Source organism: Alexandromys fortis, unplaced genomic scaffold, assembly GCF_014885135.2.
Source record: "Alexandromys fortis isolate MF-2015 unplaced genomic scaffold, M_Fortis_MF-2015_v1.1 scaffold_22, whole genome shotgun sequence".
Taxonomy (NCBI): domain Eukaryota; kingdom Metazoa; phylum Chordata; class Mammalia; order Rodentia; family Cricetidae; genus Alexandromys; species Alexandromys fortis.
Genome location: NW_026067900.1, coordinates 9,707,612 through 9,731,162, shown reverse-complemented (window position 1 = coordinate 9,731,162; position 23,551 = coordinate 9,707,612). Strand labels below are relative to the sequence as shown.

The 23,551-nt window shown below is 36.4% G+C and overlaps 1 protein-coding gene across 1 annotated transcript in view; it reads left to right on the top strand.

The window, feature by feature from the left end:
• The window catches only part of Gfral (GDNF family receptor alpha like), a 47,012-nt gene extending 24,301 nt beyond the window's left edge, over positions 1-22,711 (top strand). Inside the window, exons 7-9 of the mRNA XM_050127594.1 lie at positions 19,796-19,888; positions 20,331-20,403; positions 22,648-22,711. Of these exons, the coding sequence (XP_049983551.1) occupies positions 19,796-19,888; positions 20,331-20,403; positions 22,648-22,711 (230 nt within the window). The remainder of the gene's footprint in view (positions 1-19,795; positions 19,889-20,330; positions 20,404-22,647) is intronic.
• Positions 22,712-23,551: the final 840 nt, after the last annotated feature.

Sequence of the window (23,551 nt, the reverse complement as noted above, 5' to 3'; positions counted from 1 at the left end):
TCTTCTAATTCATTGAACTAAAGCTTGCTCCTTTTGGATCATTCTACAATGCTTTGTAAATATACGATGAGACTATGTCATCTTGTCCACTAGAGCAGTATATTTCATTGCATGGATATAGGGATGGTGAAAATAGACCCTGCAGACTTACATCGCCTAACCAATTAACTTTACCTTGTTATAGAGTGCCCACTTTCCATCACTAGTATGTATTCTTCTACACACCACTCCCCAGCACTTCTATGTTTACAAATTTCTATATTTGTACTTTCAAATCATTGACCTAGAAATGAACCTAGAAGTAAGACTTCCTTCTAGGCACTTCTCTTTCCAGACAAAGCTAACTTGATTACCATGCACATACTGCCTGCAGACAGGGTTCTCTAGAGCTACCTCTATTTTTGCAATGTGTGGAAGATGTCCATGAACAGTAATCACTGGCATACTGCTACACTCAACTTTTCCTTGAGTCAGGTTTCTAGCTGATCTAATAGTATCCAATAGGAGATGTATTTCAAGTGACAAGCAGGCCCTTTGTGTGCCATGACCTTGTTCCACAACACAAGAGATGTGCCCTGTAGTTCCCCTAGGGGAGCTTATCAGAGACTGTACACTATCCTGAGAAAGAGATTCAGTGTATCAAGTGACAATTATTATTATTATACTAAACACACTATTTTAAAACTATTGTTTGGGCTTTAAATTTAAAACCAGTCTAGTAATTGGGCTTCCAGGGTTTTGTTTCTGGATTTTTCTCATATATACTAAGACTATACATATCTTCAAGATTTTCTGTTAAGTGTCCACAGAAGTTCCCCACTTTTATTTGGAATAATTATTCTGTTATAATGAAAACCCTGATAGCCACAAACACAACGCCAAGCCAAAGAGAATGAATTGACATTGAATTTTTGGTTTTCCAACTTGAAACATCCTCAGAAATATCAACAGACTTTCTTATATGAAACCAATCTCACCCAGATAACTCTATTGTAGCCAAGTTTAGGAGCCATTGCTCTTACCCTCATGTGGAAAAATTCAGTCTGCACTGTTCGGTCTGAGAACCTCTTTCACACTCACTTACAACTCTGAGAATAAGACAGGCCTGTGTGGGGAAAGACAAGGCTGCTAAGAACAAACCCATCAGTTCCTCAGGAGGCACATTTTGCCCAATCCTCCCAGACAGCTGTGAATACACAATAGCCCCTCTAAACAAACCATGAAAGGGTGAATCACTACACTCATAGAAGAAGGAGCAAAGCAGTATACACTGTTCCTAGGCAGCAGCCCTGTCCTTGAAGGCAATCAGTGTTCTTTCCCTTGTTAGAATTCTTCTAATTATGTTTCCAATTAAAAGCCACACTCTTTCTTTTTTTTAGAAAGCTATGTTTTTTATTAGTATTATTTAGAAACCAGATAATATTAACGAGATTTTTTTTTGTAGATTCAGCAAAGATGTAAGAATCTACAGGATTCAGATTATGAGCTACATACACCTTCATTTACATTTTGGAGAATTTCCAACATCACTACTTAATCTCAATGACAGTTGAGGTGGTGGCATTTAATGAAGGACATGTCATATGGCACTTAACTCATGACATCTACCAGGCACAAATACTTTTATTAGCAGATCTTATCCTATGAATATAAATTGATTTTTCCTCATGGTTAAAAAAAAATTGGCTCTTCGTCTGTCCTTACAGATAGAGTTAACTGGGTCCTTCTAGCAAATGAGAGTAAGTTCCCTTGAATACATGACACCATAAATGGGAAAGGCTACGTAAGTATAGGGATCTCTGTCTCTAAGCGTTATCTTTATTGATTGCCCTACACTTAGGTCAGGAAGAAAGGTCTTACCTTACAGACTGTAGAGACTCTAGAGTTTACCTCCATCTTTTACGTTTCATCGTAAGACTGAATTTTTCAGTTCAGATTTTAAGCAGAAGACCAGCGCTAATAAGCGCTGCTGCGGCCGCTCACTGGAACACAAACACCGGCTGTCTTTACTTCCTTACACTGCTCTTGCATGCTGATCTATTTTTCTAAGTTCTAAGTAATAGGTGTCTATTTCAAGTCAATACTCGAGATCATGTCAGTACTGAAAATAAGCCACTATGCTAAAGCAGTTATGTTCTTAAGTGTACATCACCTAAGCTGCCTATGTTTTGACTGTATCTACCTGAAATGGAAGAAGATTGTTTTCAATATTTCTACAACAAGCTTACTTTCATGAAATATTGGGTGCTTATGTGTTAAGTGGATACACAGTCTTAAGAAAAGACCATTCTGGCCATTCCATACTCTAGCATTTAGTTTCATTTTATAACCTCATTACTTCATAGCCATAGAAATCATAAACGTGATAAATAAATGGTTTTTATTTATCATGTTTGTCTGCATTCAACAGACAGAAGATTTATTCTTGCCTGACAGTATTTGTCTGCCTCTTTCTCAGTGAAGTTCTGGCTCCAGAAAACCATTTCATCAGTTGCTGCATTCATAGTCAGTCTTTTAAACCCAGGCATGGATGCGGGATGGTGTGTAGAACATCATTGCACATTTGTCCGTACTCATAAAAATTTACTCTCTTTAAGAACAATAAAATCTGTGAAGATGAATTAATACAGGGTCAAACTTATCTTTTAAAATATTTGTCTTAATTTTTAGTGTCATGAAATCACTGTCTCACTGAGAAGGAGGATTGTACACTAGAAATAAAATGAGGAGCAAAGTGAACTGTGAAAGACATTCCAATTTTATCTGTCTTTCTTCTCTCCTCTCACACACATGCATACACAGAACACACACGTATGCACACAGACACGCATGCACACACACAACCATTTCTTATAGCCAAATCATAAGGCAGTGGTCCAGGAACTTTATGTTAAGTTCTGTCTTTAAATAAACCTCTTGAACAAGCCAAAACCACTGACTTTTTCTTGGTGTCTACACAAAACTCTAATTCAAGTTTAGTTTCCTTCAAATTCAATCCAGGTGCTAAAACAGTCTTCTGGTTTTCAAGGAACAGTCAACAGACTTTCTCTAGTCTATATTCATATTTATTATGCAGTTGCTAAGCATTCAAATATGTTGTATTTTCTGGATTAAAGTGGCTCCATGGTGAATTTGTAGGTCATCAAATTCATAGACACTCACTTATAAATTTGTTTTTGCCTTTAGATCTCTGTGATTGTTCCTCTAGTATCTTGTTTTCATTGTTTGAAAAGGCATTTGTGTTTTTTAGAGATCAAGCACATATATTTTAAGTTAGCAATAAAAAGAATAATAAAAAAAACACACCATTTCTTTAAAATGAATTCAGTTACAAATCGATGTAGAAATGTATAACCGTGGTAAATTCTGTAAGTTTTGCCTTTAATATACGTTAATTTAAAGACTTAGAATTCCAAATGTTTTTTTAGGGCTTGGATCTCAGGAGAAAACTGGTGTTTTATATTTTATTTGCTTTCAAACATATAATATAAACAGAGAACCTTCTTCTACTTGCTTTCTTTTCAGGCCAACTCTTAAATGTGGATTAGAAATCATGATCAACATAAACAACCCTAAATGTTTACTGTCATGTTTGAAAATTAATAGAGTTTAGTGCCGAGTGTGGCTTTGGAGAGGCAACCCAACACAAGCAAGTATCTACTGGGCATGATTGTCATCATCTCTAAGCCAGAATGCTGTCACAAAAAATTGTAGAGATGATTCATAGGAAGTATCTGAAACTCAGTGAACAGTGACTCGGTGTAAACTTGAGAAATATGGAAAATCACAGAAATCCACAGGCTTGGCATTGTCACGGTGATGTTGTAGGCTGATGATAATTTCTACAAACTCTAAGAAGTGGCTTCTTAAATGCAGTGTTACAGTTGAGCAACTGTATGGCATGTGTTCAACTAAGACTAAACAGAAATACATTTATTATGTATGAAATTATATTTTAAAGTGTTAGTTCTTTCTGAGGCAAGGTAAATAGTGAACATCGAAAAACTGTTCACTGAGTTCCAGATACCTCCCTACTAAATCTCCTTAAGAAAAGCCTAGAGATAGGGAACCATGACTGCTCTTTGGATTAGAGAGGGAGGGGGAGAGGAGTGGGGGGAGGGGGGAGAAGAGTGGGGGAGGGGGAGGGAAATGGGAGGCTGGGAGGAGGCAGAAACTTTTTTTTCTTATTCTCAATAAAAGAAAAAAGAAAAAAAAAAGAAAAGCCCAGAGAAGCTTCATACTCTAAGAAAACCTTCTGCCTCAGTCTCTCTAGTGTTTGCCTCTAAGTCCAGCTTTATATTTTCTTAAATTATTTAAAATATTTTTCTAAATTACTTTTATACTTTCCCCTCACAATTTTATACATGAATACGAAGTTTTTTCACCATATCCATCCTTTCCTTCCATCCCCAACTCCTCCTGCATCTTCATTCAAGAATTCAGCAGCAACAGAGCTGCTGTGACCTTTTCCTTCCTGGTAGTAAGCCAGCATAGCACCTTCATTCATCAGTTTATGAACATCATATCTTCTCCTGTTTCCTACATATGGTGAACAGAGCATCAGTGAACATGGGCAAGCAAGTATCTCTGTAGTAGACTGCAAAATCCTTAGGGTATATGCTCAGGAATGATATAAACTGGGTCTTGTGGAAGATCTGTTTTTAGCTTTCTAAAGAATCTCTATGCTGATTTACATATCAGATCCACCAGTTTGCATCCTCCCTCCAGCAGTGACTGAGCATTCTTCATTCTCTGTGTCTTCCATGGCATTTAAAGTATTTGTTTTCATTTGTCTTAATCTCAGCCATTTTGATGCAGGCAAGATTAAATTTCAATGGAGTTGTAGTTTGCAATTCAGTGACTGCTAAAAGCATGGGATAGTTTTTTAGGTCATTATGTTTGGAGACTGTTATTGTGTGTCCTTAAGTCTGGGTCTCTGTTTTGTTCCATTGACCTACAGGTTTGTTCCGTTTATTTGCCAGTGTAATGCTGTTTTTATTACTCTGGCTCTGTAGCATTTCTGAGATGCAGTATGAATGACCTGACAACATTATTCACAGTCCTACTTGTACCAATCTATGAGTATTGAAACATCTTTCAGTCCTCTAGTGTCTTCCCAAATGTAGAAGTCTTTCACTTCCTTATTTACATATTTTAGTGTTTTAGAGGCTAGTGTAAATGGCACTAATTCCACGTTTTCCTTCTCAGCATGGTTGTTACTTCTATATAGAAAAGTGACTTGCTTTTATAAGTGAATTTGGTATCCTGTGACTTTGCAGCTACAGCTGAGTGAGGACGCCTCTCTTAGATGACAGCACCTCTTCGCTTCTTCTTTGTACCCTTTTTCTTATTTTGTCTTATGGCTCTAGCTAGGGTTTCAAGTGCTGTATTGAAAAGGAGTGGGAATAGTGGACAACCCTATTCTTAATTCTAATGGAGTTTCTTCCAGTTTTCAGCATTTAGGGTGATGTTGGCTGTGGGTTTTTCTTTTATATATAGTATTAACTTTACATTTATTGATTTTCTTAAGTTAAACCATTCCTTCTACTCAGAATAAAGTCAGCATGATTGGGGTAGGTGACTGTGTTTATTAGTTTGTCAACTTGACACAAACTAGAGTCGTTTGGAAAGATGGGACCTTAACTCAGAGATGCCTCTGTCAGATTGGTTTGTAAGCAAGTCTGTGGGCATTGTCTGGATTAATAATTGATTCAAGAGGGTCCAGCCCACTGTAGGCAGAGTATTGGCTTGAAAACAAAGCTGAGTGATCCACTGGAAACAAACCAGTAAGCAGACTTCCTATATGGCCTCTGCTTCAGGTTTTTCTCTAGGTTTGTACATTAAGTTCCTGCCCTGACTTCCCCTCACAATAGACTGTAAGACATAACGTAAACTAAAGATTTTTCTCCTCAGATTACTTCTGGTCATGGTTTTCATCGCAGCAATATGAAAGCAAACTAAAACAATGAACTTTTTGTTTTATTCTTTTTTTGTAATTGATTTTTATTGAACTCTACATTTTCCTCTGCTCCCCTGCATGCCTCTCCCCTCTCCTTCAACCTTCTCTCATGGTCCCCAGCTCCCAATTTACTCAGGAGCTCTTGTCTTTTTCTACTTCCCATGTAGATTAAATCTATGTATGTCTCTCTTGGTGTCCTCATTGTTGTCTAGGTTCTCTGATTGTGATTTGTGGGCTGGTTTTCTTTGCTTTATGTTTAAAAACCACTTATGAGTGAGTACATGTGATAATTGTCTTTCTGGGTCTGGGTCACCACACTCAAAATGATGTGTTCTAGCTCCATCCATTTTCCTGAAAAATTCAAGATGCTATTACTTGTTTCTGCTGTGTAGTACTCCATTGCATAAATGTACCACATTTTCCTTATCCATTCTTCTGTCACAGGGCATTTAGGTTGTTTCCAAGTTCAGGCCATGAGAAACAATGCTGCCATGAGCATAGTTGAGCACACGTCCTTGTGGCACTATTGAGCATTCTTTGAATATATACCCCAAAGTGGTATTACTGGGTCCTGAGGAAGGTCGTTTCCTAATTTTCTGAGAAATCACCACACTAACATCCAAAGGGGCTGTACCAGCTTGCATTTCCACCAGGAATGCAGGAGTGTTCCCCTTTCCCCACAACCTCTCCAGCAGAAGTTGTCATCAGTGTTTTTTACCTTGGCCATTCTTAAAGGTGTAAAATGGAACCTCAGAGTTGTTTTAGTTTGCATTTCTCTGATGACTAAAGATGTTTTATTCTTATATTCAGTAATAGGCTTTTGATTTTTAGGCCACCAATCAGCTCCCCAGTTATGACACAGAGACTTGTTCTTAGTTATGAATGCTCAGCCTTATCGTATGCTTGTTGCACTAGCTCTTACAACTTAATCTGTTTCTCTTTATCTACTTTCTGCCTTGGGACTTTTTAGCCTTTCTTTCTGTATATTTTACTTTCACTGCTTCTCACGTCTGGCTGGCTGGCAGCTGCCTGGCTTCCGACTCCAGGCACATTCCTCTTTCTCCCTTCTTCTCTCCTCCTTCTTCTCTCAGGAAAAGATTTCTTCCACCAATTATTTTCTCTGCCCACCAGCCCTTCCTATCCTTCTCCTCCCTAGCTACTGGCCATTCAGCTTTTTATTAGACCAATCAGATGCCTTAGGCAGGTAAGATGAAACAAACACATTTTTACATAATTAACAAAAACAGCAAAAGCACATATACACAGCTTTACACAGTTAAAGTAATATTCAGCAACATAAAAAAATGAAACACATCTTTACATAGTTAATATTCTACAACCCATTTAGTACATTTAAAAAAAACTGTTGCAAAAATATTCACCTTGGACTTTTCTGTAGTCTGGAAGCTTTTTATTACTGTTTCTATCTTCTCATTTGTTATGGTCTGTTTAAGATGTTAATATGCTCTTGGCTTAATTTTGATGATTTAGAAGTATCAAGAATCCCCATGATTTCTTTTAGGCTTTTTAACTTAAGTATATGTTTTTAAATCCCTTACCAATCTATAATTTTATCAATTTGGATCTTTTCTTTCTTTGTTTTGATTAATTTGTCTAAAGGCCTATCAATCTTGTTTATCTTTTCACAGAACTAGCTTTCAATTTCATTGATTCTTTGAATTGTTTTTACTTTTGTTTCTACTTCATTGATTGTTTTTTGCCTTGGTTTTGTTTCTCCTACCTCTGGATTAGGATTGGGTTTATTGCTGATTTTCTAAGCTCCTGAGGTGTATCTTTGAGGTATTTATATGTGCTCTGTTTGAGTTTTTAATATAGGTACTTAGTATAGTAAAGTTCCCTGGTGGAACCACTTCAGTGTGTCCTGGTATAGGATGTCCTTCTGACTTTGTGTTGCTTTCATTGGTTGAATAAAGAAACTGCCTTGGCCTTTTGATAAGGCAGAACTTAGATAGGCAGGGAAGACAGAACTGGATTCTGGGAAGAAGAAAGCAGTATGACAGATGCCATGGTTCTCCTGCCCCACACGGATGCTGGTCAGAATCTTTCCCTGTAAGCTACAACCTCATGGTGTTACACAGATTGGTAGAAATGGATTAAATCAGGATGTGACAATTGGCCAAGAATAGGCTAGATATAATGGGCCAGGCAGTAATTTAATTAATACAATTTCTGTGTGGTTATTTTGGGGATTAAGTTAGCTGGGCGGCAGGCCGCTCCCCCTACTACAGTGTCCCATGGGTTCAGGTCTCTTGAATTTTATTTTCATTTATTTCCAGGAATTTATTTTTCTCCTTTTTGATTTTTTATTCATCTTTCTTTAGTGTGTTATTTAATCTCCATGAGTTTGTGTAATTTCTTATATTTTGGTTGTGAGCCTAGCCTTTAATGGCTGAGCCATCTCTCCAGCCCTGAGTTTGTATAATTTCTAAATATTTTTTGCTATTGATTTTGAGCTAATTGAGTCATGGTTTGGGAAGATACACTTGGAGTTACCTCAATTTCCTCTATTTTCTGAAATTGTTTTATATTCCAGTATGAGAGCTATTTTATAAAAATTTCTATGAACTCCTGAGAGGAATGTTCAATGTGTGATATTTAGGTGAAATGTTCTTTAGATATCTGTCAGTTTCATTTGACCTATGATATCTTTTAACTCTATATTCAATGCATACATGTTTAGGCTTGTAATGTCTTCTTGGTTGATCATTCCCACAATCAAAATGAAGTCTCTTTCAGTGTTGGCTAAAGACAGAATCTAAATTGAAAAAGTACCTTCATAGAATTAGCCTGTAGGCAAGCATTTAAGGCATTTTATTGATTGATAATTGATGTGGCAGAATGCAGATCACTGTGGTTGGTGCCACCCCTGGGCAAGTGGTTCTGGGAAGGATAAGGAAGTCTGAGTAAGCCTTGAGTGATCAAGCACTCATTATTCAGTGTTCCGCCATTGCCTCTGCACCGGTTCCTGCATCCAGGTTCCTGCCTTAAGTTAAGTTCCGGCCCTGATAGCCTCTGATGATGGACTGTCCTATAGAATGTGGTTAAAAGTGTTAGGGAAATAAACTGTGCATGATATAACCTTCCCATTGTAAAATTGGGCTTGGATAAGAAGTGCTTCTATATTCTAGCTAATATTACATGTTTTCACACCCAAAATACAACCTGAGAAATTTGAGTATCCCATAATTGCAATGGTAACTCTTGCAGCTTGATAAGGTCCTATGGTGCTGGCAGGTATCATCTGTATTGGAGCTCTACAAAATCAAACAGCCAAGAACATTCCCTTCTAAAGACTAGATCAAATTTTAAGAAAATTACATCATTTCTTTCTTTGACTGTATAAAAATACTCATTCTTTCAGGTAACTGAATTGAAATTTGGAGTAAAATGAGTGTTCTCTACTGTAGATTATCTTTTATTGCTTTGTTTTTAAAACTATGAAAATTATTGTAAGTATTTTGCTCTATCTCCTAATAGCATATGTTTGTTTGTGTATATTATATGTTTAAATCTATATTACATACTTTTTTATAATAAGCAGTAAACTGGGCAGTGGTGATACAGACCTCTCATCCTAGTACTCGGGAGGCAGAAGCTGGCGAATCTTTGTGAGTTTAAGGTCAGTCTGGCCTACAGAACTAGTTCTAGAACAACCAAGGCTACTCAGAGAACCACTGTCTTTGGGGACAAGAAGGAAAGGAAGGAAGGAAGGAAGGAAGGAAGGAAGGAAGGAAGGAAGGAAGGAAGGAAGGAAGGAAGGAAGGAAAAAGACAGTTATTTCCATCTTAATTTACTTAGAAAATGGAGTAAAGGTTTGCCATCATGTTCACAAGGGGTGCAACCACCCACTGAGACAGTGGGGCTGATCTATTGGGAGCTCACCAAGGCCAGCTGGACTGTGACTGAAAAAGCATGGATTAAAACCGGACTCTGAACATGGCGAACAATGAAGGCTGATGAGAAGCCAAGGACAATGGCATGGGGTTTTGATCCTACTTCATGTTCTGTCTGTGTGGGAGCCTAGCCAGTCTGGGTGTTCACCTTCCTAGACATGGGCGGAGGGGGGAGGACCTTGGACTTTCCACAGGGCAGGGAACCCTGACTGCTCTTTGGACTGGAGAGGGAGGGGGAGAGGAGTGGGGGGAGCAGGAGAAGGGTGGGAGGAGGGGTAGGGAAGAAATAGGAGGCTGGGAGAAGGCGGAAACTTTTTTTTTCTTTTTCTCAATAAAAAATTTAAAAAAAAAAAAAGGTTTGCCATCAGCAAACCCAGTAAGTTTGCCATTATGTTCCACTATTGCCAGATTTTGCTGTTTATGTTTGTGGATTTAAATCAATGTGAACATACCTCTTTGTTTTTTGTTTTGAAAGTACATGCATAGAAGGCATGTCTTGAGAAACTAGAATCCAGGTTGCATAGAGACCCTGCATCTCCTTACCTCTGAATTTTGACTACGAGTGACAACATGCTAGCTTGTGCTTTAGTTTTGTTGGAAAACACTCCAAACAGATACTCTAAGGAATTATCTGGCACATTTTATTTGAGGTTCTTTCAAAATTCAAAGTGCTCTCCAGAGAAGGTAGATGGAAGGGATAGCCCAAAGACACGTCGATTCCAGTTTGGAAAAATGCTGGCTTTATTTTTGCCACTAAGTTTTCTTGCACCCAAACGTTACCAATCAGAACCAGCTGGTTCACATTTTGTCTGCAGACCTGAAACCCAGTGAATTTGGCTTGGCTTCTTATTTTGCAGAAAAGGTTTCACACGGCTCAAATCTGGAAATACTGAAATATACAAACCCTCAACAGGAACAACAGGAGAACATCTGTCTCCAACCTTCACTTTTTCCCAACTCTGCTCTTAAAGGCTTAGGTGTTTTTAGGGGAGAAGGAAAAGTCTGCCACTGAGCATGAACTGAGGCATGAATCATCCCTGACTGCCTTGGCTGTGTGGTTATGCCAAAAAATAAAGATTAAAGAGTTGCCACTGATGAGTGAGACAGCTCACATTTTGGCATCGCTATAGAGGACAGAAACATTTAAGATCACGGAGGGAAATAAGGAAAATACAAAACAATATTGTTACAATTTGAACAAAGATCACGGAGGGAAATAAGGAAAATACAAAACAATATTGTTACAATTTGAACAATTACAGTCTTTATTATGTGAAGGCATTGTGTTATCTTTTCCATTTTCCAGCCTATGCTTTCATTGGCTTCATCCAGTCCCCTTATTGCCTATGATTGTGGGTGGAATTCATGCCAAGCCTGCATAAAACAAGCAATCTTTGCTCTGTACTTTCTGTGCATCAAAGTTGTGTATGTGAAATCATAAAAAAGTCATTTATTATGAGCGTGTGTATTCCTGGCTTAAAAGCCAAGTATTCATGTGACAGCAACAAAATATTATCAGACTCTTCCCATAAAACACCACATGTGGGCATTTAATAGTTACTGCTCTGGCACCTACACTTGGGAATATTATCTTAAATGGGGGATTCCTATAGAAAAGGATATTCGGTACTTAAACAAACTCAACCTCTTTGATGAGGCCAGTAAGCAACAAGTAAAGCTTTGCTAGGAATTCACTGGTAATGTCAAAAAGTTTATCTCCTATTAGTATTGGGTTTTCCAAATTTTTGCTAAAGTACTTTTCATGAGCCCATCAAAATCCCTACAACATTAAAAGCATTGCAAGACTATTCAAAAATCACTTCACTGCCCTGTAAACTGTAAGAGCACTCAAATAGCTTTTATTCTCTTCATTCGTTACCTTCAACCAATCAGCTTTCAAACAAGATAAAATAGTGTGGAATGGTCTAAACTTCCCTGATGGTCTGCAGGAGTTCTTAGTGATGTCTAAACAATGGGCCTCTGTAACACAGACAACAGACACTTTCTCTTCCTCGTTTTCCTCTCTGAAGGGCAAGGGGGCTTCTTTGTTTTGTTGGTTGGTTTGTTTTGGGTTACCACCGAGGCTGCTGAAGCTTTCCCCACCATCAATATTCTTTGAGTTTACAAAACTTGGGTTTATATTATATTGTTGCAGAGTCACCTGGGCTTGGTGGATATAAACTCCCCAGAGTCTTGTGTCGAGGACTTTCAAAAATAACTCAGTTACTTAAGACCCTAAAGTTCACTAGTTTCTGGTTGTGTCGACTTTGGTTGGAACGCCAGGCACTCTGACAAGTGAAAGGCCACATAAATCAGTTGACAAGGCTTGTCTTCAAGGGGCAATTGACAATACTGAGCCACTGCGATGTGTTATGGGGTTCTGCACACGAAGGTTTTGCTGGTGGTATTGTAAGTGTCCAGGCCGCCATGATTTAGCCCCCTCATCTATAGGCTCCCTTCTCCTAGTGCAACAGACTGTCTAAATCTTACAACGGTATTGTGTTTATGCTACATGTGGTAGCTATTACCTTGAAAACATACACGAAGCATGTGTCTACAGCCTTAATAGCTACTTCCAACACTTCTCCACGCCTGCTCTGAGCCAGTCAGTTTCTCTCACTGTTGCATTCTAGCACTCGTACCCTATAATGGATATATTGTTGCTTTTAATTGTTTTTGTTCTTTAAATACTGCCAGGTACCTGGCTCAAAAGAACCTTCAACAGGGTGCTGTCTTCTACTGATTAGGTACTGGCTTAGTACCTAATAGGATTTTACTATCTCTATGTTTGATTACACATCTCTACCAATTACGTGTTTTTGACTCCTATTTTAAAAAACATAAACCCAGACATTTTCTCTCACTTATCATGATGAGAGGTTTATATGGCTTATGACAATTTCTCTTTTTAATATTTTATTTTTTACATTCACATTTGAATACTGTATGTTTGTCATTGCCCCTCTCCTTTTCCTCCTTCCAACTCTCCCCATGCCCCCGACTACTCAAATTCATTGTTTCTTACCCATAGTTATTATTATTGCTGTGTGTGTATATATATATATATATATATAATGTTTATGAATACAAATCATTGCTTTTATTTAGTGCCACTCGTATTATGTTTTTATAGGGCTGACCAGTTGGGATTGGATCACCCTGATGCAGATCAATTCTTCAGCTCTCAGCAGTCATTAATGTCTGTAGTTCTTCATGTCAGGGTGGGACCTTGTAAGAGTTCTTTCATTCACCTTAGAGTACTTGTTCTTTCACCTCTCAGCCATGTGTTTTCAGCCATATCTATTCTGACTGTCCTGAGAGTATCAGAAGAGATTTTCAAAATTGCAAATGCCTAGTATCCAATTCACTCTTGAACTACTAAGTCAAAGCCTATAATGCCAGACTTATGAATCTTCATGTTTAAATATCCTGTAATCAACACTTAAGTGTAACTACTATCAAAACATACTTGTCTAAAGAAGAAAAAATAACATGGCTTCTACTTTATGCCTATAATCTACATATTGCCGTGTTTAATCTTCATTATTAGCTAGAAAGTATTATCTTAATTTACTTAATAGATACATGGATACAGAAGACTAAAAACAAAATTAAAATTAGTCCAAGCCAAACATTTAGCAAATTAGCAGGAGATCTTAAGGCTAATGTAAGATTCCAATGGCTGTGTCACCCCGTGCCTCACTAACTCTTATCTATAGTACTACAACTTATTTTTATTTCTAATTAACATTAAATATTTGTAGGCATATGTAAAGTGGCATAATAGTTAGAAAACACATATTTACAAAGATATCAAATACCCTGTGATACAACCTAAAGTATTTGTGAACAACCACAATGTGATTCTTTCTTTTTATTGATTTTTATTGAGCTCTACATTTTTCTCTGTTCCCCTCCCCGCCTCTCCCCTCTCCTTCAACCCTCTACTGTAGTCCCCATGCTCCCAATTAACTCAGGAGATCTTGTCTTTTTCTTCTTCCCACGTAGATTAGATCTATGTATGTCTCTCTTAGGGTCCTCATTGTTGTTTAGGTTTTCTGGGATTGTAATTTGTGGACTGGTTTTCTTTGCTTTATGTTTAAAAACCACTTACGAGTGAGTACATGTGATAATTGTCTTTCTGGGTCTGGGTTACCTCACTCAAAATGATGTTTTCTAGCTCCATCTATTGTGATTCTTAACCGACTGGGATTTTCTCTAAAACTTTAAAGCTTATATCTGTATAAAATGCCCTGTATGCGCATAGTCAAACATATTCTAGAGAAGACCCTGTGTAAAGATCTCTAAAAACTATCAGCCCACGTTCCTGGTTCTCTAAACTCAATGTGCTCATTGTCTCCCACTGGAAAGTTAGTAATACAAGTGTACAGAAGTTTTTCCAGTTCCTTATTATCGCTGTCAACAAAGGACGATACCTGTGAGTGTTCCTGAGACACGGAGTGACTTAGGCTGGAGACTAAATTCTCAAAGTCCAGTATTTCAAAATAAAGTGAGTTACCCAGAGAGATCCTGGGCCTCTCAGGACAACCCCTGCTTTGAGATAGGACTGGTCATCTTTTTCAAGTTCCCAGTTATTCACTCTTTAAGGGCCAGCTATGTGGCTCAGCATGCGAAAGCACTTGCTGCGTAGCCTGATGACCTGAGTTTGATCTTTGTAACCCACATAAAGTTGGAAGGAAAGTACGGGCTCTGCAATGTTGTGCTCTTATTTTCACGTATGTGCTGTGACATATGCTCATGCACACACACACACACACACACAAACGAATTATATGGTTTCCTAAACAGATAATGTCAAGTCAGGAGCTGAACTGGGGTCCTCATGATTTCACAGGGAACACTTTGCCAACTGAGCTCTGACATCAGTGTTTAAGTTAACCATGGCTTTTGGGCTATGTATTGCCACATTTGATCATTCTTCTTCTTGATTCCCTAAATTCAAAGTAATAACAAGTCCTAAATTTCCTACACAAATCTAGAAGATAGTTTCGATAACAACAAATCTGTCAAAATACTATTTAAAACTATCTTTTCTTTATCCCCTAGTTTGGTATAAATCAGGAGTAGCAAGGTGGATTTACATTATTGATTTGCTTGGCATCAGAGACAGAAAATAAAGTGTACAACAGTGGCTAAAAGGAAGAAAAATCATGTGACAGGTGTTTGTGTTTATGTGTATTCAGTAAACAAGAAGATGTAAAATTAGTATTTATACTCGCGGAAACAGAACATTTAACATGGTGTTGTCCTGCTTTCCATTGACCGGTTAAAAAAATAAGATTCCTCAATGATTATTCTGTCTTTGCCCTAACACACAAATGTCAGCCGACCAGTTACACACACCCATGCTTTCCACAATTTGTTCTTGGATTCCATGATACACCACCTTGAGAAATTTCATTATAATTGATGTTTTTCAGTTTACTACATGCACACATACACACATGTGTGCACATGTGTGCACACGTGCACACATGCACACACACTGAGAAACACTTGTATCATAGAACTGCACATGGTTTGTTGTCTCAAAGCAGATTGTTTTCTATCTCTTTCTTCTGGTGCCCTATATTTTCCAATCATGTAAAGGCATACAGACCAAACGTTATGGAAAATAGTGTAATAATGCTGTCTCCTAAAAATCTTTTAAAATATCATGCCTTTTGAAGTCAGCTAAGATAGATGACAACGAATCCACTTCAGTAAAATGGCTAGGGAAGATCTCTCTAAGAAGCTGCTCTTTGAGTGGGCACTTGAAAGAGAAGTCTGCTCTAGAAATAGGTCAGAGCAAATATCAAATGATCTAGCAATAAATGCCAGGTGTTTGATAAATAGGGAGAAGAAAGGAAAGGGAGGGACAGAGGGACGTGCTAGAATAGAATAGGCAAGAGTAAGTTGTACGGAAATATCCATAGTACCCTATTTGATTTGGTTTTGAAATAGATCATTCTGTTTCCTGTTGATTCGAGGAAATAAAGAAAAGATTTAGGAAGATAATTTGACCATGCTAGGAATGTTTATCAGTGTGGTTCAGATGAAATACAATGATGGTTGTATTTAGTAGATAAAAATTGAGAGTAGAATTCAGATATGTATTTAGGTATGATTAGCCCGAGTAATTAGCTAATTGTCACATGCTTAAGAGAAAGAGGAAGAGTTAGGGTTCTTTCTAGATATTCTGAATGATATTGGGTGGTTGCATCGTTTACTGAGATTAAAAAAAATATGATGAAATCAGTTAACTCAGTGCATGGAAATCTGAATTTAGTGTGGTGTCAACAGTAGTTGTGCGGCATGTAAACAAATATGAAAGAAGACAGCTGGGCATATCTGTAGTTCACTTAAAACCATCTTTTTAGGACTGAATTTTACAGCATTCTGGCATTTAAACCTGAGTGGTAGTAAGAAGAGCCAACTGTGGAAAATAAAGGGAAAATGGCAGTTCAACCTTAAGCAGTCTTTGAAAAAACATTATTTCACTGTAACAGCTTACATGAAACCTTTGATACTTGAATTGAGTTGCATGGAATATTCTGAAGATTTCATGGAATTGCATGGGGTATTATGAAGATATCTGAAAATGTATCACTGAGAAACTGGTGAGAATAGACGGATGAGCGCATTTCCTGAGACACAGTCACCTAGGGATGACAGCAGGCTTAGACATGTTGTACGCAGTGTTGAAAAGGTACATGGGATCAAGATCACACCTCCAGTGTCTGTGAGGATTCTGAAAAACAAAATATACAAATTTTCATATTTCTGCATAAAATGTTATTTAAATTTGTTTCTTAGTATAAGGTTAAAGTAAATCTAGGTTTACCACCAAATGTACAAAAATGTTATAATGTAATTAAAAACATTTACTTTCTCTAAAATGTAGATTATGATGAATAAGACAGATGATAAGGGGCTGAGGTAACTATCAATCTACCAACTTCACTTTTATTATAATAAACCCACACAATTTATAAACATTAAGGAAGACTGTCAACTTGGCTTCAGTAGCCAAGAAACCTTTGCTAACACTAACCTACCTTCCTCGTCGACACTCAGTGTCCTGCCAGGGAGAAATATTTAAGTAGCATAGTGACTGGGAGATACATTTGCCCTGGGATACTATCTAATATTTATGGCACTGACCTTTTAGATTTTGCTCATGAGTACCATGGGAATGAAACTTACTGAATGAAATATTTTTTTTCTATTTTTCTAGCCATTAGTAATTATCTTAGTTCTATACATAAAAGACTGCAAAGTTTGTCAGAATAGATTTTTCGTGTACAACAATAAGTTAAATTGTGATATCAAACCAAAACAAGCATCCCTACGAATAGAATTTCCAAAAGGAAATTCATATTATTTGAATAATTAATCAGTCAATGTGTATGTTGTATATGTATATGTATATGTATATGTATATGTATATGTATATGTATGTATATGTATATATATATACAGAGTCCATGATAATACTAAAACTACAAAAAGGTCACAGAATTAACAAGAAACATTTGTTCCTCACATCATTATATATTAGACATAATTGCATTATGACTTATTTTATTGAAAGCCTGTATGTTCAGTTGATCAAAATTAATTCTTCCCCTCAAGGACCATCAGTATAAATGGCTCAGTGTATAAGACAGATAACAAAGTTTGCCTCATAAACACAGAAAATGGAAAGTACCCAAATTGTACTTCTGTTAATTTTGTATTTTGACAGGGTATATTTTTCAATTTCTAAGACCTGAAGATGAAAAATAGTGTGAACTAAAAAATGCTTTAAATGAATTAGAAGCTAAAAGTCCTGAAAATGAGCTTCTAATGCCACATCACTGCTTGTATATTTTTTGTCTTCTTTGGGCTTCTTCCTGTTCTACCCAGAAATTTCTGTTACTGAATTTCCCAGTGAACTGATGGTTAGTAAGGGAGAGCTTATAGGCCTGGCAATAGGCTGTGAAGCGAAGATTGGCTGCAAGCTTTCGTATTACATCTTCTCATCTACCTTCTTTTATAGAGATTGAACCTTGAATGTCATTGGGTACAAATTTCCCGATTTTTTGAACTATAATGCCTTGAAAAAAAAAGAAACCTATCTATTCTTAGTTATGTTTCTAGGTCCCAAAATGCCTGAAACAATCTACAGTGGTGGACAGCCAGCTTTCCTGTATGGAGGCTTTCCTTCATCCCCTATCCCTTAAATGTTCGAGTCATAAAGCAAATTGGCTTGTGTAATATTTCTTTTTGCATTTTTCTTTCTGTTGATGCTATGTGTGATGAATCAGCTGTAATAGATACATTAATATTCTATTTTATTTTTAAAAAGAAAACAAACTATCTTTTTTTCATCTTACATATCAATCCCAGTTCCCACTCCCTCCCCTAATCCCATTCCCTCCACCAACTCTCCCCACCCCCACCCTATCCACTCTTCAGAGAGGGTAAAGCACATTGCTTTGGGGAAGGTCCAAGGCTCTCCCTACTATATCTAGGCTGAACAAGGTAATAAATCCATTAATTAATCATCAGCATTTTATCTTCTTTATGGGTAATAGTTAGGGAAAACATCTCTTTACCCTACAACCTCTCCACTAGGAAACAACTTTCCTCAAGAAAGACCTAGTAATACCACTTTTGGGTATATATCCAAAGGATGCTCAATCATGCCACAAGGACACGTGCTCAACTATGTTCATAGCAGCATTGTTTGTCACAGCCAGAACCTGGAAACAACTGAAATGCCTCTCAACTAAATAATAGATAAGGAAAATGTGGTACATTTACACAGTGGAGTACTACACAGAAAAAAAAATGACATCTTGAATTTTGCAGGAAAATAGATGGAGCTAAAAAGCATCATTTTGAGTGAAGTAACCCAGACCCAGAAAGACAATTATCACATGTACTCACTCACAGGTGGTTTTTAAACATAAAGCAAGGAAAACCAGCCCACAAATCACACTCTCAGAGAACTTAGACAACAATGAGGACTTAAGAGAGACATACATAGATCTAATCTACACGAGAAGTAGAAAAAGACAAGATCTTCTGAGTAAATTGGAAGAATGGGGACCTTGGGAGAGGGCTGAAGGGGAAGGGAGAGGCAAGGAGGGGAACAGAGAAAAACGTAGGGCTCAATAAAATCAATAAAAAATTGTTAGTGAAAGCAATATATATCATATAAAAATATCATATATCATAGAAAAATATACGGTTTTTGACCTGGCCACAATAAACATGCTTTTTAGAGTAGTGAGGCCAGAAGCATCTAAAATGACTAAATTTCTCAGAGTTGCCCTTAAAGATTATTACCTCCATAAAGAAGCCAGCAGTAGCCCTTCAGGAAGATAAAGCCAGTCTCAAGGACAGAAACTGGGAGTCTTCAGATTGGTGAGAGCGCAGAGGAGACATACCAGTGGAACGAAAGTGACCTGGTTTCAGGTCTGAGCAGAGGGGCTCCACGTGTTGAGAGGCTTTCCTATGTAGGAAGCCAATACCAGTGGCTCTCTGGAAAACATGATATCTTCAAAACACATTGAAATAACACTCATGTAGAGAAGAAACCTTCTCCAAGATCCAAACAGGAAGTCTAGATACACGGTCCTCTGTCTTTCCTCCATGTGCAAGGCCCCTGAGTCCTTCTATAACATGGGACCTTTTTTCTAATTATGGCCTGTAGGGAACAGATTTCTTTAGTGAAATTTGCTGACTATATATGGCAGGGACACACTATTAAAATTTTAGCATTCCCACTTTCATATAAATCTTTGGATTTATGAAAGTGTCATAGAACTAGATTACTTTCATTTACTATAATATAAAACAAATTATAATAATTTGATAAAGCTAAAGTATAAATCTTAAATATTCAGTATCAATTTTTATTATTTTCTTTCAGATTATCCAACTCCTAATGTCAAAGACATTTCCTCATATAAAAGAAAGCATTCAAAGGAAATTACTCTGAGTGGGTTCAAGGCTCCCTTCAACGGTCAGTTAAAAATTCTCTATGAAAATAATGCTTATTTTCTCTGAAAATCCAACGAATTAAAAAATATTTCTTTTTACTTTTTTTGAGATCATAATACAATTACATCATTTCCCCCTTCCCTTTCCTTCCTGTAAACCCTTGCATATACCCGTCCTTGCTCTCTTTCAAATTCATGACCTGCCCTCTTTATTTATTGATTGTTGCTACATACATACAAGTGTATGCACATATATTACTAATATAAACATCTCAGTCTGTATGTGTGTTTCCAAGATTGGGCATTTGGTATTGGATAGCTGATTAATGTGTTCTTCCTTTGGGAAGACCATTTCTCCAGCTCTCCGTATTCCTTAATTGGCTGCGATTCTATAGATAGGGTTGAGGCCTTCTGCCCCCCTCATCCACATCAGCATCCAGTGATTTGCTGATCTTCTCTTCCCAGGAGAACTGGTCTATGTTGTGCTGTGCATGATCGCTACCTGTGGAATTCTTTTCTTGGTGATGCTCAAGTTGAGGTAAGTAAATGTATCTCGGAAGCTGGGGGGAGCAGACAACACCAGGACCTGAAAATGAAGGTATCACATACAACTTTATGTGGGACAGGTCTATGGGAACATTATTTAGACTTCAAATGTAAATAAAATAACCACAGGGGATTGGTTTAATGATATAATACAGGTACATATGGATTATGCCCGTCCATTTAAAATGTTTATCAGTATTTCACCTGAGTTTTTCTTTAAAAAAAAAAAAAACTGAACTATGTTGTTTACAGTTCATGTTATTTAGAAAAATGATCAACTCAGGGAAGGTACATATTGTATAATTCAGTTACATTTATCTTAAGATGTATTTTTTCCTGTAGCTTCCTATGTATTGACAAGTTTTGCTCAAGTTTTAATATATATTCATTGAAAGACATATTCAATGAGACCTCATATGTCATACCAATAAAAAGAATGCCACCATCAGATATGAATGTACTCTTTGGAAATCCTTTTCCTTAGCTGCTTTCATTGCCAGAATGTGTTGATTTTTATAAGTCTCTGGGTTATAAAATATCTTTACTTGTTTAGTATTCCTAAGTGAATAACTTGCTAACTTTTAATTTAAAAGAACAACTGGGAGAGAATGCAGTTGGTATGTTTTATATGAGAGAATAAATAAAAAGAAAAAAGTAAAGTATCATGTTCATTTGCTCATTCATTATACATGAATGCATGAGTATGTTGAATTTGAATATCAATAATCTTTATATGTGCTTCTCTTTGACATTTGATAACTATAAATAAAAGTTTGCTCAATCAACTGCACAGTACATGTACACATTATTGCTTTCCCAGAAGCAAACTAAGAAACCTAATTACTGGACTTGACAACCATGCAGGAATAATAAAACTGAAGTGAGGAGATGAACAGCTATAGCAAGGGGCCGTGTACATGATGACTGAATGCTTTGCCTGAGGACACTCAAATTCATTTATTTTTAAATGTAACAAGGGTTTAAAAATGTAACTAACTACTTCTCACCTTCAACCTTTCTAAGCATTTAACATTTTCTAAACATGTAATTTAACATCTATCAAAACCAGTACCAACAGAGACTGCTACAAGACATTAAAAATTCTCTATGAAGATATGGGTTCTGATATATTTTTTGAAGTCCAAATAATTAAAAATCATTTTCTAAGGGGTGAAAAGTTCAGTTAATCGACTTTCCTTTATATAGCTTTAAATATTTAAAAGCACCACTCAATTATCTGCTTGCCTAGATATTCCACGGCAATCACACTGTTTTGAAGGAACATAGTTTGCTAGCCCAGTGAAACCCATAGAGTTATGGCTCTTGATATTACTTTTTAACCACATACATCATACAAAGTTGACTCTGGGTTCATGAGGCCTCAGATACAATACACCACAGATAGACATGCATTGGAGTTCCCATGAAATAGTTATAATTATACCTCTTTTTTGTTTGAACAAAAATACACATTTCTTTTTTAGAGGACAGAGTATTGCTATTAATATACATAATATTTTTATTTTACTCTAATATATATATTGCTGGTTTGGTTTTTCTGTGGTACTGAGGATTGAACTTAAGTAGACTACTAAGACAAGAGTTCTACCACTGAGTCACAGACTTTGTTTTAATGGATATATTTAAGGAAATTATTCATACTACTAAGTAAAAAGTGTTTCCCATGTAATTGAAAATTTACTATGTTTTGTAATCAGACCTAAAATTAAGAACATAATAAAAATCAAAGGTAATATGAACAAAACATACATCATCAACCACAAAGTTTCCCCTCCCACCCTTGATAAAGAATTAGACAATGCTCCTAAAAGATTTCAGTTATATGTCTCTGATGGCTTGTATAACCACTCTTGATACTTACCCTAAGTCACTATTAAGAGTTTCATGTGTGTTTTATATAGTCATACTAAATTAAAATACTCTTTCTTAAGATAAGCTTTCAAGAAACTTATAGTTTTAAACTGTAGCACTCAATAAAAATCAATAAAAATAAACTTACATACTTGAAAATTGGCCATTAATTAAGATTATTGGGAAACCACAGTAAAATATATGATGGTCCTCAGAGTCCTTAGAATATTCAACTCTTGAAACTTTGCATTCAGGAACTTCATTATCCCCATCCTTCAACAAAGACTCCATCCCCAAAGATAAGCACCCACATTTGTAATGAACTGACACTGGAATATTAACTTTTTCTCTTGTTTTTCTATAGGATAGCAAGTAAAAAAAGAGAGCCCTCACCTATTGAAATAGCTGGAGGTGTCATCACTCAGTGAGTCACAGAGCACTATGAACTGCAAGTCTTTGTAGGAAACCAATGCAAAGTTACATTTGCCAACAATACGATTTAAGATGGTAGGTCATTATATACAACAATGCCTGGCACAATAATATGGCATAATTGTCACAGAATCTGTTTTTTTCTTAATAATAATATTTGAGTAATTTGATGTCATAACTAGTTGATAACATTTCCTTTGAAGGCAAAAAATGCCATCTAAAAGGTTAACATCTTTGCTTGAATAGTATCACTGACCATATCAACATCTCTTATATGATTCAACATAGTTAGAGCATGCCTTTTTTTTCCAAACATCTTATAGTTTCTCATTAACTTGATAAAATAAAAATGCTAGTGAGAATGTTGAGTATATTTGATATGATCATTAAACGAATTATTAACATCAAACGTATTTGGTTATATGATTGGTTGTAAAAATAATAACTGATAGCCTATGAATTTTATAATTTAAATAGTATTGAATTTTACTTTTAGTCTGGTATCTTAATATTCATAAATACATAAAGCAACTAGAGTGGCTGAAAAAAGTCAATGTTCCCTCCAATAATAATATATTTTGTGCATTTATTTTTCTTTGCTGATTAATCATCATGAAACTCTGTAATAATTAAACCTTACTTAGGTTGCCATTTTCTCTACTTTTTATATTGCTACTTTGGTCTGGCTTGCCATTAGTGTAATTGTATTTGAAAATATACTTACCAGATAATGAATAAACGCTTTAGAAATGCATACAATTGTATCAGCATTCTTTGTTCAGAATCTTAAGGTTGAATTGTCTATAATCATACAAAAACATAAATATTTTTCCATT